General features: G+C 40.9%; 1 protein-coding gene across 1 annotated transcript in view; it reads left to right on the forward strand.

Annotated features, from left to right (window-relative positions):
* Gata3 (GATA binding protein 3) overlaps positions 1-11,353 on the forward strand; it is an 18,718-nt gene extending 7,365 nt beyond the window's left edge. The window contains exons 5-6 of the mRNA XM_048812749.1: positions 4,874-4,999; positions 9,217-11,353. Coding sequence (XP_048668706.1) covers positions 4,874-4,999; positions 9,217-9,501 — 411 coding nt within the window. The 3' untranslated portion in view covers positions 9,502-11,353. The remainder of the gene's footprint in view (positions 1-4,873; positions 5,000-9,216) is intronic.
* The last annotated feature ends 610 nt before the right edge of the window (positions 11,354-11,963 follow it).

The raw sequence follows: 11,963 nt of genomic DNA on the forward strand, positions 1-11,963 counted from the left end.
TCCCCCCCCCCCCCAAATTAGACATAGAGAAAAATGATGTATATATTTTTTTCCCATCATGTTTTTAAAGTCACCTGTTTCCAGGACATCGATTTCTGAGTTATCAAATCTGAAATGTATTCCCCAATAGGATACTTGTGTTTAGCAACACCGGGAGAACCGATTTAAAATGCATAGGAAATCACCAGGTCACAGACAGAAAAATTGAGTCTGAGGATGGACTATTCCAGAAATCATCCAGAACATGCTCCTGAAGTAGTAGAAGGAGGGCTCTCAGGAAGTAATCATATACAGACTGGGTGCTGTGGGTAAATCTCTTGTGCTCTTGCTTTAAGGTTGAGGGGGCCAATTAGCTGAATTTCAGAAGCAACAGACATTAAGCTTATTATACTTTTGTATCCCTTCTTGGTCTTAGAAATTGAGGACTTTTCCTCAGGTAATTCCTGTGGGAAAAGTTTTGTGATTCCTGTCTTGCCTCTTGGTCTCCACTAGCATATGGTGTTGTTTTCTCTTTGAACTACTATCAATAGGGTGATAACTACCCCTCCCCCCACTTTTTTTTTTTAACTTTGTTTTTAACTTCTTGATTATTAGTATTACTGAAGAAAACCGGATACTGTCAAGCATTTATGAAAACTTCCAGGAGGGGTTCTTTGCCTTTAGAACCTTCTATTGAATAGAGAGTACATGTAACTGAGACAAATAAAAGCAGACTTGGCAGATGCCAACTAACCACAGTCAAGAGATCAAAATGCTTTTTATGGTGCTGAAATTCACCAAGTGGAGAGGGAAGGAAGGGATTTCCCAATGCAGATTAATGGATGAATTGGCATCCATCAAATTCTAAGGGACAAACAAGCAAACAAAACCCTACAAAAAACACAAACAAAACAACAGCAGCAGCATTTAAAGCATTATTCGTCCTCCCGTCAGATTGTAGAACACCTTTCACGTCCTCTTTAGGAAAAGGAAAAGCTTTCTAGGGATGGAAGCGCCCACAACTTCAATTTTTGGCAGTCTCAGGTCTCTAGGCTTTATTCTGTCTGATCTTTGCCCCCATCTCCTACTTTCTCAACCTCCCCCCGCTTCTCTTCATGCAGTTTGGTATTTTTTTTTCCCTTGCTCTCATGTGCAAAGCTAACTTCCTAGGAAAAAGCTGCCGGATATCTGAGCACTAGAGATAACTCATAAACAACAACTCAGCTTCCCCAACCTAAACATCAAGATGTTTGGACGGATCAGAACAAGAAGTGTTTGAAAAAAAAAAAAAATGGCTGGAGGTGTTAGCACAGAATGAATGTGATCACACCACAAAAGAATGTTCTGAATCACTCAAAACCTGGCCTTAGTGGGAGAGAGAGAGGGAGAGAGAGAGAGAGAGAGAGAGAGAGAGAGAGAGAAAACAAAAACTAACAAAAACCCTTTTGTTAATATAAGGCATGGTATTATAGGTTTTTTTGTTTGTTTAAGGTAAAGAAGGAAAAAGGTGTAAAGGTCTCCTACTATAGGCTGCTGATGAGCACAAAAGTTTATTCGACATTTTCTTCTGTCTGCACAGATTGCAAAGGAGGGGGTCTACTTCCATTTTTCATAATTTGGTCTTTACTCACCTTTCATAGGAAATCTGTAGAACTCTGAGTAATAATTGTTTTTAATTTTAGAATTTATTGGTTGTCACATTTTAAACTGTCTTTTCTATCTTCATCATCTGCCCAGGGTTGTTTGATATTTCTAGTTCCTTAGAATTCATATAGTACAGGGAGACATTCAAAAGACATTCAGAATTTTTGTTGGTTTGTTTCTGAGCTTTTTGATGTATTTGGCTTTTGTATACTTGGAACCTTTTATTTTCTTTTTTAATCTTTGGGGCTGGGGATGGAAGCCGGGATCTTACACATGCTAAGTGCTTGTACCACTGGTAAAGCATGTGCTGAGCGTGTTCGCTACCCTTGCCCTAGAACCTTTCAATTTCTTCTTTCCTATATTTCCTGTTCCTTCACACATTGGCAGATTCACTGAAGACCACCCAACCCATAATGTAGCTAGCTGTTCCATGAGATGCATATCTAATATGCAGAATAAAGTAATGCAGAAAATAGAAGAAATAACTGAAGTGAAGATCCATAGATTTTTTTTTCTCCTTCCTGATGTTTTCATGTCTCACAAGTAGCAAAAAGCTGAGCAGCCTGCTTTATTAATCTACTCTGCTCCTTCTAGCAAACCAAACAGTGTGGCTTTGACAGACTCTCTAGGTTTGCATGAAGTTTGTAGTATTGGAGAAGTACCCTGAGCCTGCTTATATTTGTGTTATTTTCTATATCCTGCCAAATATTGCATACTGAACTTTGTTGTTTGAAACTGTGATTTCCCAGTTGGCATTATGTGTTTGTATTATACATTCACAGTTGTCTGGCTGGGCAGTCTGGGTTATCTGACTATTTCTTTTAAAGAAGAAAAAATATAAGATGATGATAATGATCGCAGGTAACCTACTTGTCAAAAATCATTAAGCACTAGTTTCACATAGGACTTTCTTCCCAAGAGTACACAAATGAAATAGTTATTTATTAAATTAGCACATGTCATAAAAGCAGGTGGGCATAGGCATGTGGAATTAAAATCAGCATTCTTGGACCTTGATGAATTATGTTCAAAATGGACCACAAAAAAGTAGCGCTTTCTCCACTTTGATAAGGGCTGTTTTTAATTTCCAGTTTCTTAGAATACAGAAAAGAAAGAATAATTAAAGAAAAAAAGAAGTCGGAGCTTTGCTATTTAAAGCCCGTAGGAACATATCTGAGGAACAATTTAGTAGCTTTGAAAAGAAAAGAATTAGTCTGGTTAATTCAAAATTGCCACTGGGTTTTCCATATCTGGCCGCTTCCTGTGCTTAGCCTAACTTTTTGCTTGATAAAATGCTGATAGAAGCCAGGCGTGGTGGTATAGGCTTGTTAATCCCAGGAACCGAGGGGTGAGACAGGAGGATTGAAAGTTTGAGGCCAGCCTGGGCAGCCTGCGGAGACAGTCCCAAAATAAATATATATATTTACTAAAAAAAAAATAGGAAAGAGGGCTGGGATATATTTCAGTGGTAGAACACTTACTTGCTTAACACGTGTGAGTCCCTGTGTTCAATCCCCAGTACCAAAGTAGGGACAGTGTAGAAAAGAGCACCGAGATCCCTGTAGTTTTCATTCCATGTTTAACCACAGCAGAGTTTTCCTTCTTTTTCTCTCGTTCTTTCCTTTTTGGAGCTGGGTATTCAACCTGGGGCTTTGTGCATGCTAAACAAGTGCTCTACCCTTGAGCTACAGCTTGAGCCTCCATATCAGAATTTCCTTGATCACAGATAAAGAGTAAATGTATTCTTCCTTCTCTTGCCTTTTCTTTAATAATATTGAATCTAGGAGCAGGAATAGTTTTACAGTGCAGTTTTGTTTTCATCATGGGAGGTGAGGAGAAGGAGAGAGGAATATTTTAGAAGTGACCCAAGTTCGTATTTTTTCCAATAGTTTTAATAGCTTAATTTTTTAAAAAGAAAGTATGGACATAGAAAATAGTCACCTGATAAGTTTAAATGCACCCGAAAGTGAAAGAAGCTGGGCTCCATGGTGCATACCTGTAATCCCAGCAACTTGAGAGTCTAAGGCAGGAGAATCACAAGTTCAAAGCCAGCCTGGGCAACTTAGTGAGACCCTGTCTAAAATAAAATAAAAAGGGCTGAGGGGGTTGAGGCTGTAGCTCAGTGGTAGAGCTCTCATATAGCACAAGTGAGGCACTGGGTTCGATCCTAAGCACTACATAAAAAATAAATAAATAAAATAAAGGTATTGTGTTCATCTGCAATTAAAAAAAAGGCAAGGGGAGGGGTGCTGGGGATGTAGCTCACTGGTAGAGCACTCCTGGGTTCAATTCCCTGTGCCACAAAAAAGAAGAAAAAAAAGTGAAAGAACCTGCGTGTTCTGGAAAATAAAGGTAGCAATGTAAGCAAAGAATTAAAATTCAAGTTGAGACTGCCATGTGACCTGCCACGTTTCTTGGTGAACAATAAATTTCATGAAGTTGTCATAAGAGCAAGAGGGGAGTTCAGGATTCCTGCTGAATAACAAAATTGCTTGTTCTTTTCATTTTGTCTCAATAAATGATGACCACCTAAAGAGGTTGAGAGTGGTTGTCTTAGGAGTGGCAGGTGACCAGGTCCCAAAGTGTTGCTTATGTAGAATTACACATGAACGTGTTGACTTCAGTCGTGATGCCCACAGGTGCCTGCCACATACATGCACATTTTTTATCCTCTTGGGGAATGAGTTTCCTGGGTGCTGTTTGCACTGTTTTCTTCCTCCGCAATCTAGCATTTCTTGATTTAGGATCTGTCCAATGCTTGGGTTTGTTCTTCCTTTTACTGTTCCGTGTGTCCTAGATGGCTAGTCGCCTATTTGAGGACTACCGTGTGGGAGTTGTGCTTGAGAAAGACCTCTTGTGGGTCTGCGCTTGGTGACTAGGAGCACTGAAAGCCTGGTGCCAAAATAGTTGCTAACTCAAAATTGCTTCCCTTAAAGATGTGCTTTGTGGGGGTAGAGGAAGGGGATGTTGTTCTCAGGGAGATGGCACTGGCTCTCTGCTCTTCCGTGCTAGAGAACAGCAGGAAAATTCATGTTACTATAGTCCCAGACTCTCTTATCCAGTGGATGGCTTTATTTTTCTTCTCGAGCCAGATTTGGGGATCTTTATAACTTTCATGTGGGCCACTTGCTAGTTTTGATTTCAATGATAATGTCTGACTTTTTTTTTTTCAAGCTTGTCTCAGTAGTACTTCTGCCAACACATTTAACATTTGTTTTGATTTTACCCACTCCTCTTTCCCCACCCCCAGTCTGCAGCAAGGAGAGCAGGGACATCCTGTGCAAACTGTCAGACCACCACGACCACCCTCTGGAGGAGAAATGCCAATGGAGACCCTGTCTGCAATGCCTGTGGACTCTACTACAAGCTGCACAATGTAAGTGGAACTGGGACCAACAGGAACAGTCTCCCTCTGGCAATGCCTGATGACAGCATCACCACTGTCCCAGGCAGACCCCATGATAGATTTGTGTCACCGTCCTTTGGGTCAAGTAATGGGCCTCAGATAATTGATATAGTAGGACCCGATGATTTTGTTGCTGTGTGCAGTGGCGCATGCCTGTAATCCCAGCAACTACAGAGGCTAAGGCAGGAAGATCGCAAGTTCAAGGCCAACTTGGACAACTTAGTGAGACCCTGTTTAAAAAAAAAAATGGGCTGAGGGCATAACTCAGTGGTGGAGCACCCCTGGGTTCAATTCCTGGTACCAAAAAAGGTTAATAGAAAATGACTTTGTCATCGTAGCCTTGCTGAGATGGAAAGGTTTTTTAAAGACAGACAACAGCACAAACCCACTTAGTATTATTGAATATACTGTATGTGATGCAGCAATCTGATATGCTTAGTGGGCTTGTCTGAATTTTTAGGGAGAAAAATATTCTCCTTAGAAAACACAAGGAGTCACCAGTTCTATTTTGATGTTTCCTTGCATTTTAAACTTTTTGCAAAAAGAGAAGACGCGGGTGTGCCTGAGGGAGAGAGTGAAAGAGAAAGGTAAATAGAATTGTAATGCGTAGCACAGCAACTCCTGAAACTAAGAAGACCCGATTCAGTTACTGAAGGGTAAAAAGTCTTGGCTAAACCTGTGCAGTGAATTTCAAATGGGTTCTCTGTATAAACGACGTGCAGTGAAATCGTCTGTGAGATTTCATCTGATGTCTTTGTCCCAAACAGCTTTCCCATGCAGAGAACTCCTGAGCCCAGAGCTCCATGAGGTTGTCACACCAGGAAAAGAAAATTTTTTTCTCCTTCTTATATCATAGTATCAAAATTATAACTGCTGGTCACTTGGGCTTAGCTTTTCTAATCTTTTAATTTAGGGTCCTTCCATTTTGTAATATCTTTACCTTAATTTTTTCAGGTTTTTTTTCTTTAGTTATACATGGACACAGTACATTTACTTTATTTAATTTTATGTGGTGCTGAGGATTGAACCCAGTGCCTTACGTGTGCCCGTTGAGTGCTCTATCACCAAGCCACAACCCCAGCTTTTTTACAGTTTTTTAAATTTTTTTTTTGGTACTGGGAATTGAACTCAGGGGCACTCAACCACTGAGCCACATCCCCAGCCCTATTTTGTATTTTATTTAGAGACGGGGGTCTCACTGAGTTGCTTAGCTTCTTGCGATTGTTGAGGCTGGGTTTGAACTCGTGATCCTCCCATCTCAGCCTCCCAAGCTGCTGGGATTACAGGCATGTGCCACCACGCCTGGTGAGGCCTAAATTTTCATTGATTTTAAAGAAAAAATTGTCATTGTGATCTCTTTCTCTTACCCCTCTTTGGCTTTTTCTGATTCTCCTAAAGTCTCTGCTAGACTGAACTGGGAAGAGGTGGGAATTTTTGCTTGGGGCTGTTCTGGCAGCAAATTCATTTTACCCAGGAATACCCGGCAATTGGGGCGAAAGCTTTTCTGGCTAGATTGTTTTGAGTCACAGAGAATTACCCTACCTCTTTTTCAATTTTGGGGAACAAGTTGCTCAGATTCCCAGGGTGCCCTATAAAGTCCTCTCCCTGTCTGCGATGTCACATTGTCTCTTGACATGTCTCCATGTAGTTAGTGCCCAGTACTAACGATCTAGAGTCTTGCTACATCTAGAGTCTTGCTACGGATGATCTGTTATTCTCCCTCTGACGCTGGGGCTGTTGGCATATGTACATTTATCAACAATTAAACCCAAGTTCTGGTTTCACTTTGGGGAATTTACTTACTCAGTGCAGTGGAGATAGAAAGATTTGTGATAAAAATCTGGCAGATTTGGGGCATTAGTGTTTATTAGCAATTTAGTCATTTGCACAGCCTGTGAAGTTATTTTTTGAGTTGTCACTTATAACTTTTCAAGAACTTTCATGTTTCTTGAGTACATTTGAGCCTCAAATAGTCCTGTGATGTAGATAGGGCAGAAATTCTTTTTATTTCAGTTTTAGTTGAGGAAGTTATGACTCAGTAAAGCAAGTGGCTTAAGCAAGGTAAAATGACTGACGAAGCAGAGAGGATCCTGGCAGATTTCAGGGCATCAGAAGGCCTTTCTGGGAGGTGGTGGCATAAGGATCGATAGGAGAGCCTTGGAAAGCCAACACTCTCTTATTCTCAAATATAACAGAATTCTCATGAATTATGTGCCTATATCTGTTCTTTTCCTATTTCCATGCAAGCATAGGAATTATGGGAAATTATCTATAAACTTTGATAATTAGTCATGATGAGCTATTAATCTCACTTGTATCCCATATGTATCTATGTATGATATGTATGTGTGTGTGTATGTATATTTCTGAAGAATATTAATTTTTTTCTAGCCAGGGTGGGTCTCAAGCATGCTAGGCAAGTGTTCTACCACTGAGCCACATCCCTAGCCCACTTAATTTTCCAAATCAAAGAAAATCCAAGGACACTTTTTCACTGCTTCCTGCTATCCTGTTTGTATGTACCCTGGATGGAACCCAGGGCTTTGTGAGTGCTAGGCAAGCTGAGCTATACCCCCAGCCCCTCCTACTGATTATAAATTGGCTCTGTCTTTATGGCTGGGCACCAGTGGGGGAGAAAGAAATTTCCTCATCGTCAGGTATGTGTTTTTATGTCTTCTCTAGTTTCATAGGGATTCATTGAAGGAGGTGATGTATATGTATTTAGCAGAGATAATAACCTATTGCCATTTTCATCGCAGAGCATTTTGTTCTGCCCATGCAGATATCTACACACTATGCCACTGAGTTGCCTTCTTCTTATCTGGGCATTTAGATAACTGCATATCTCAGTGGTGTTGTGACTAGTTATCTGAAGCTGTGTGGCCATCTGGTAACTAGATATTATATTCAGATACCTGGCTATGTGTATCTAGATATCCCGTGTACAGAGCAGTGTATCTAGACGTTATCTCTAGACATGGAGATTTGATGTGGGAGTAGATTCCTGTCATCTCTGTAGGCTGCATCTTTATCTTGATGATAACTTGAAGAAGGAACCCTGAAACATTCTTCTGGCCATGACCTTTCTTGGCTCTTCTGCTTTCACTCACTCTGCCTATCCTGGCACAGGGGTGGGGAAATAAGGCCTCAGGGGGCTCCATCCCTCCTCCTCTCATGTGACCTCTTCTAGCTCTAGGGAGCTGCATGTTTGCTGTGCCAAGCGGGTTGATCCCTCTTGGCCAGTTGGATCCTCTATTCCTTAACTGTCATTTTCTAGCTTCAGTAGCAGATAGGTAGATCCTGAAGTGGAGAACCTCTGTCTCCACACTGGCAGAAGGGGCATCCTCCCGAGGAAGTCAGGAATGACTGGCCCCTGATACTCCTTGAGTTTCTTTGTCACATTTCCCGGGGAACTCATCCAGATGTGTAGCTGGCTCTCATGCTGTTGGGATCATCCTGATGCTGACTCTGTGGGGTTTTGCCTGGTACAGCAACTGATCTTGATTCTGGGCCCCCAAAGCCAACAATTAAGTTTTTCAGCAAACAAGGGTGGGTAGGCTGTTGTAGAGAGTGATACTTGTTGTGGTCTCTTTACTCTGGTTTGTTCTTGGTCTGACATTTTTAGATGAGCGCACCTTTGTGCTAATGGAGTGCCTTGGATCCCATAGATGGATATTAAAGACTTGTTGATCGGTCGCTTTAGCTGTTTGTCTAGTCAGAAGCGGAGAGTCAGTACCAGGGAGAAGTACCTGGGGATAGAACCCAGAGTTGTGTGTGTATACACTCTACCAGCTAGCTAAATCCTCAGCCCTTAATCTAAGAAACTCTGGAGAAATAAGACCAATTATATTTTATTTCAGTTACCAAAGAAATAGAATTCTACTAGGTGGGCCCTTGGAAATGCAAAGTTCCTGGAGGAAAAATTTCTTCCAAATTATTTATATTGATGATCTTAATTGATAAGCAGTGCTTGGAGAACTTCTTCTGTGGTCTCTGGTCTCTGACAGCCATAGGAGCCCTTCCCCTTGACACCTGGACTGTGGTACTTTGGGTCCCTGAAAAGGACCCCAAACTGAAACAGGTCCCCTGACTGGCAGCCAGTGGAACCTGTGCCCTTGTGCGAAAGCCTGTGCCATTTCAAAGGCAGCAAAAAAGTAAAAAAAAAAAAAAAATTGATCTTTGTTTAGATTAACAGACCCCTGACTATGAAGAAGGAAGGCATCCAGACCAGAAATCGAAAAATGTCTAGCAAATCCAAAAAGTGCAAAAAGGTGCATGACACGCTGGAGGACTTCCCCAAGACCAGCTCCTTCAACCCGGCTGCCCTCTCCAGACACATGTCCTCCCTGAGCCACATCTCCCCTTTCAGCCACTCCAGCCACATGCTGACCACGCCCACGCCGATGCACCCGCCTTCCGGTCTCTCCTTCGGACCTCACCATCCTTCCAGTATGGTCACTGCCATGGGTTAGAGCCCTGCTTGATGTGCACAGGTCTCCAAGCGAGAGAGAGTCCCCCCGACCCCCTTCTACTTGCGTTTTTGCAGGAGCAGTATCATGAAGCCTAAAAGCGATGGATATATATGTTTTTGAAGGCAGAAAGCAAAATGATGTTTGCCACTTTTGCAAAGGAGCTCACTGTGGTGTCTGTGTTCCAACCACTGAATCTGGATCCCATTTGTGAATAAGCCATTCAGACTCATATTCCCTATTTAACAGGGTCTCTAGTGCTGTGAAAAATTGCTGAACATTGCATATAACTTATATTGTAAGAAATACTGTACATTTGAGGAAGACTTTATTGCACCTGGGTAGCTGTATGAAAGGCATGAAGGACGCCAAGATTTTTAAGGAGTATGGGGAAAATAAAAGTATGGAAATTCAGAAGAAACTAGGTCCGATATTCAGATGGACAAACTGCCAGTTTTGTTTCCTTTCACTGGCCACAGTTGTTTGATGCATTAAAAGAAAAAGAAAAAAAAAAAAGAAAATTAAAAAAAAAAAAGAAAAATATATATAAAAAAAAAAAGAAAAAAAAGTTGTAGGCAAATCATTTGTTCAAAGCTGTGGGCCTCTGCAAAGAAAATACCAGTTCTGGGCAATTGCTGTTAAAGTCACAAATTGCCATCGAGGGTTTCAGAGTGTCATTTCTAGGCCTACATGCTTTGTGAACAAGTCTCTGTAATTGTTGTTTGTATGTATAATTCAAAGCACCAAAATAAGAAAAGATGTAGATTTATTTCATCATATTATACAGACTGAATTGTTGTATAAATTTATTTACTGCTAGTGTTAAGAACTACTTTTTTTTTTTTTCCTTTTTCGGTTTTAAATATTTTTCTTCTCTCTCAATTTTTGGTTGAATAAACTAGATTACATTCAGTTGACCTAAGGTGGTTGTGCTCTGGAGGGTTTCTTTTTTCCTTTTTGTTTTTTGGATGATATTTATTAAATAGCTTCTAAGGGTACAGCAGTATCTGTCTCCTCACTCATTCCTCCTGCGGCCTGAGCTACGAGGGTGGCAGTGTATGAGCTACCCGCTTGCATGTCAGCCTCCCGAACCGGACAGGCCACATCCTGAGAGCCAGCCTGGCTGACTGTCATGTCCCGTGTTAGTGATCACTGTCTTTAAACAGTCTGTTAATAATGCTATAAAAATAATAATAAAGTTAAAATATTTTAAAAAATCAAAATGACATCGTATCAAAGTGGTGGCCAAGCTCTTAGAGAAACTGGTAGCTCTTGCTAATTTAAGAATAAGGAGTCTTTAAAAAAAAAACAAAAACCAAACCCAGACATGTTCAATTGTTCACTGGGAGACAATGCTGACCCCAGATGGGCAACTCCTATTCCTTTGGGAAGCTGGGAGTATTTGGGATTTTGCTGGAGCCCAGATGAATTTGTCCTGCGGCTGGAACAACTTCTGGGGTCCCCTAGTGAGCTGCAGTTTCTCTGCCCGCTCTTCTGGTGTACCTAACTGATAATCTCAAGGAGAAGTGGGAAGGTTTCCGGCTGAGATTCGCAGGTGAAAGTGGCAGCCACTGCATGTAAGCTAGCTCGGCTGCTCTTAGTTCATTTCTGATTTGCTTTTCTACTGTTGAACTGAATAACACCACAGTGGAGGGTTTATTGGGATGTTTGGGAAAAATGAAATAACCATTTTGTAACTGACGCTGTATAGTTTCCTTTTACTCTGTCGACAGAATGTGTAACTATGGCACACATTTAAATATCTCTGTTAATCGCCTCTCTGCTTTCTTAGCAAATATTTTAAACCTAAAGCTAAATGTTGAAATAAAGGAGTAGAGAATCACTGAGATGCAAATGGAGATCTCACTGGCTCCTGATTAATGACCAAAGTCTGAATGTTGTTTCCGATTATCTTTGAAGCACTAAGCCAAATGATCATCAATCGCCACATTAAACTTGGGAGATTTTATTGTAGAGTTCCAAGTCCCAGGGTTTGCCACTTTCTTTTCTTCATGAGCAGATTTGAGTTAATGCCCTTTCACCTTAAGATCTGGGAGTTCAAATTCTTGACATTCTTGAAGTGGGAAGGGGTGGGGTGGGGGGGCACAGAAAAATCACAAAGTCAGTACCTCTGCTAAGTTTTGTTTTAGGTACTGTAGTGTTACTGGCCTGTTTCCTCCTAGTCCTTCTTAAGTGAGATGCCATTTCATGTTTGTGTACATTGATTTAATCTAAGATGTTTCTAGAAGATGATGCAAAAGCTTTAAAACATATATAATATATAATAACAATGATTCAGTTTCTTTAGAATGTTATCATGTTTTCATGGCTTCAGTGATTTTGTCTATATAAGACACTGAAAGAGCAAGAGTGGCCAGGATTTAATCTAGAAAAAACAGCAAGATTGTGCATCTAAAATATATTAAATTGTACCCTCAGTTTTCATTCAGTTTTTCCTCGCTTGT

The sequence above is a fragment of the Marmota marmota genome, unplaced genomic scaffold (genome assembly GCF_001458135.2).
Source record: "Marmota marmota marmota unplaced genomic scaffold, marMar, whole genome shotgun sequence".
NCBI lineage: Eukaryota > Metazoa > Chordata > Mammalia > Rodentia > Sciuridae > Marmota > Marmota marmota.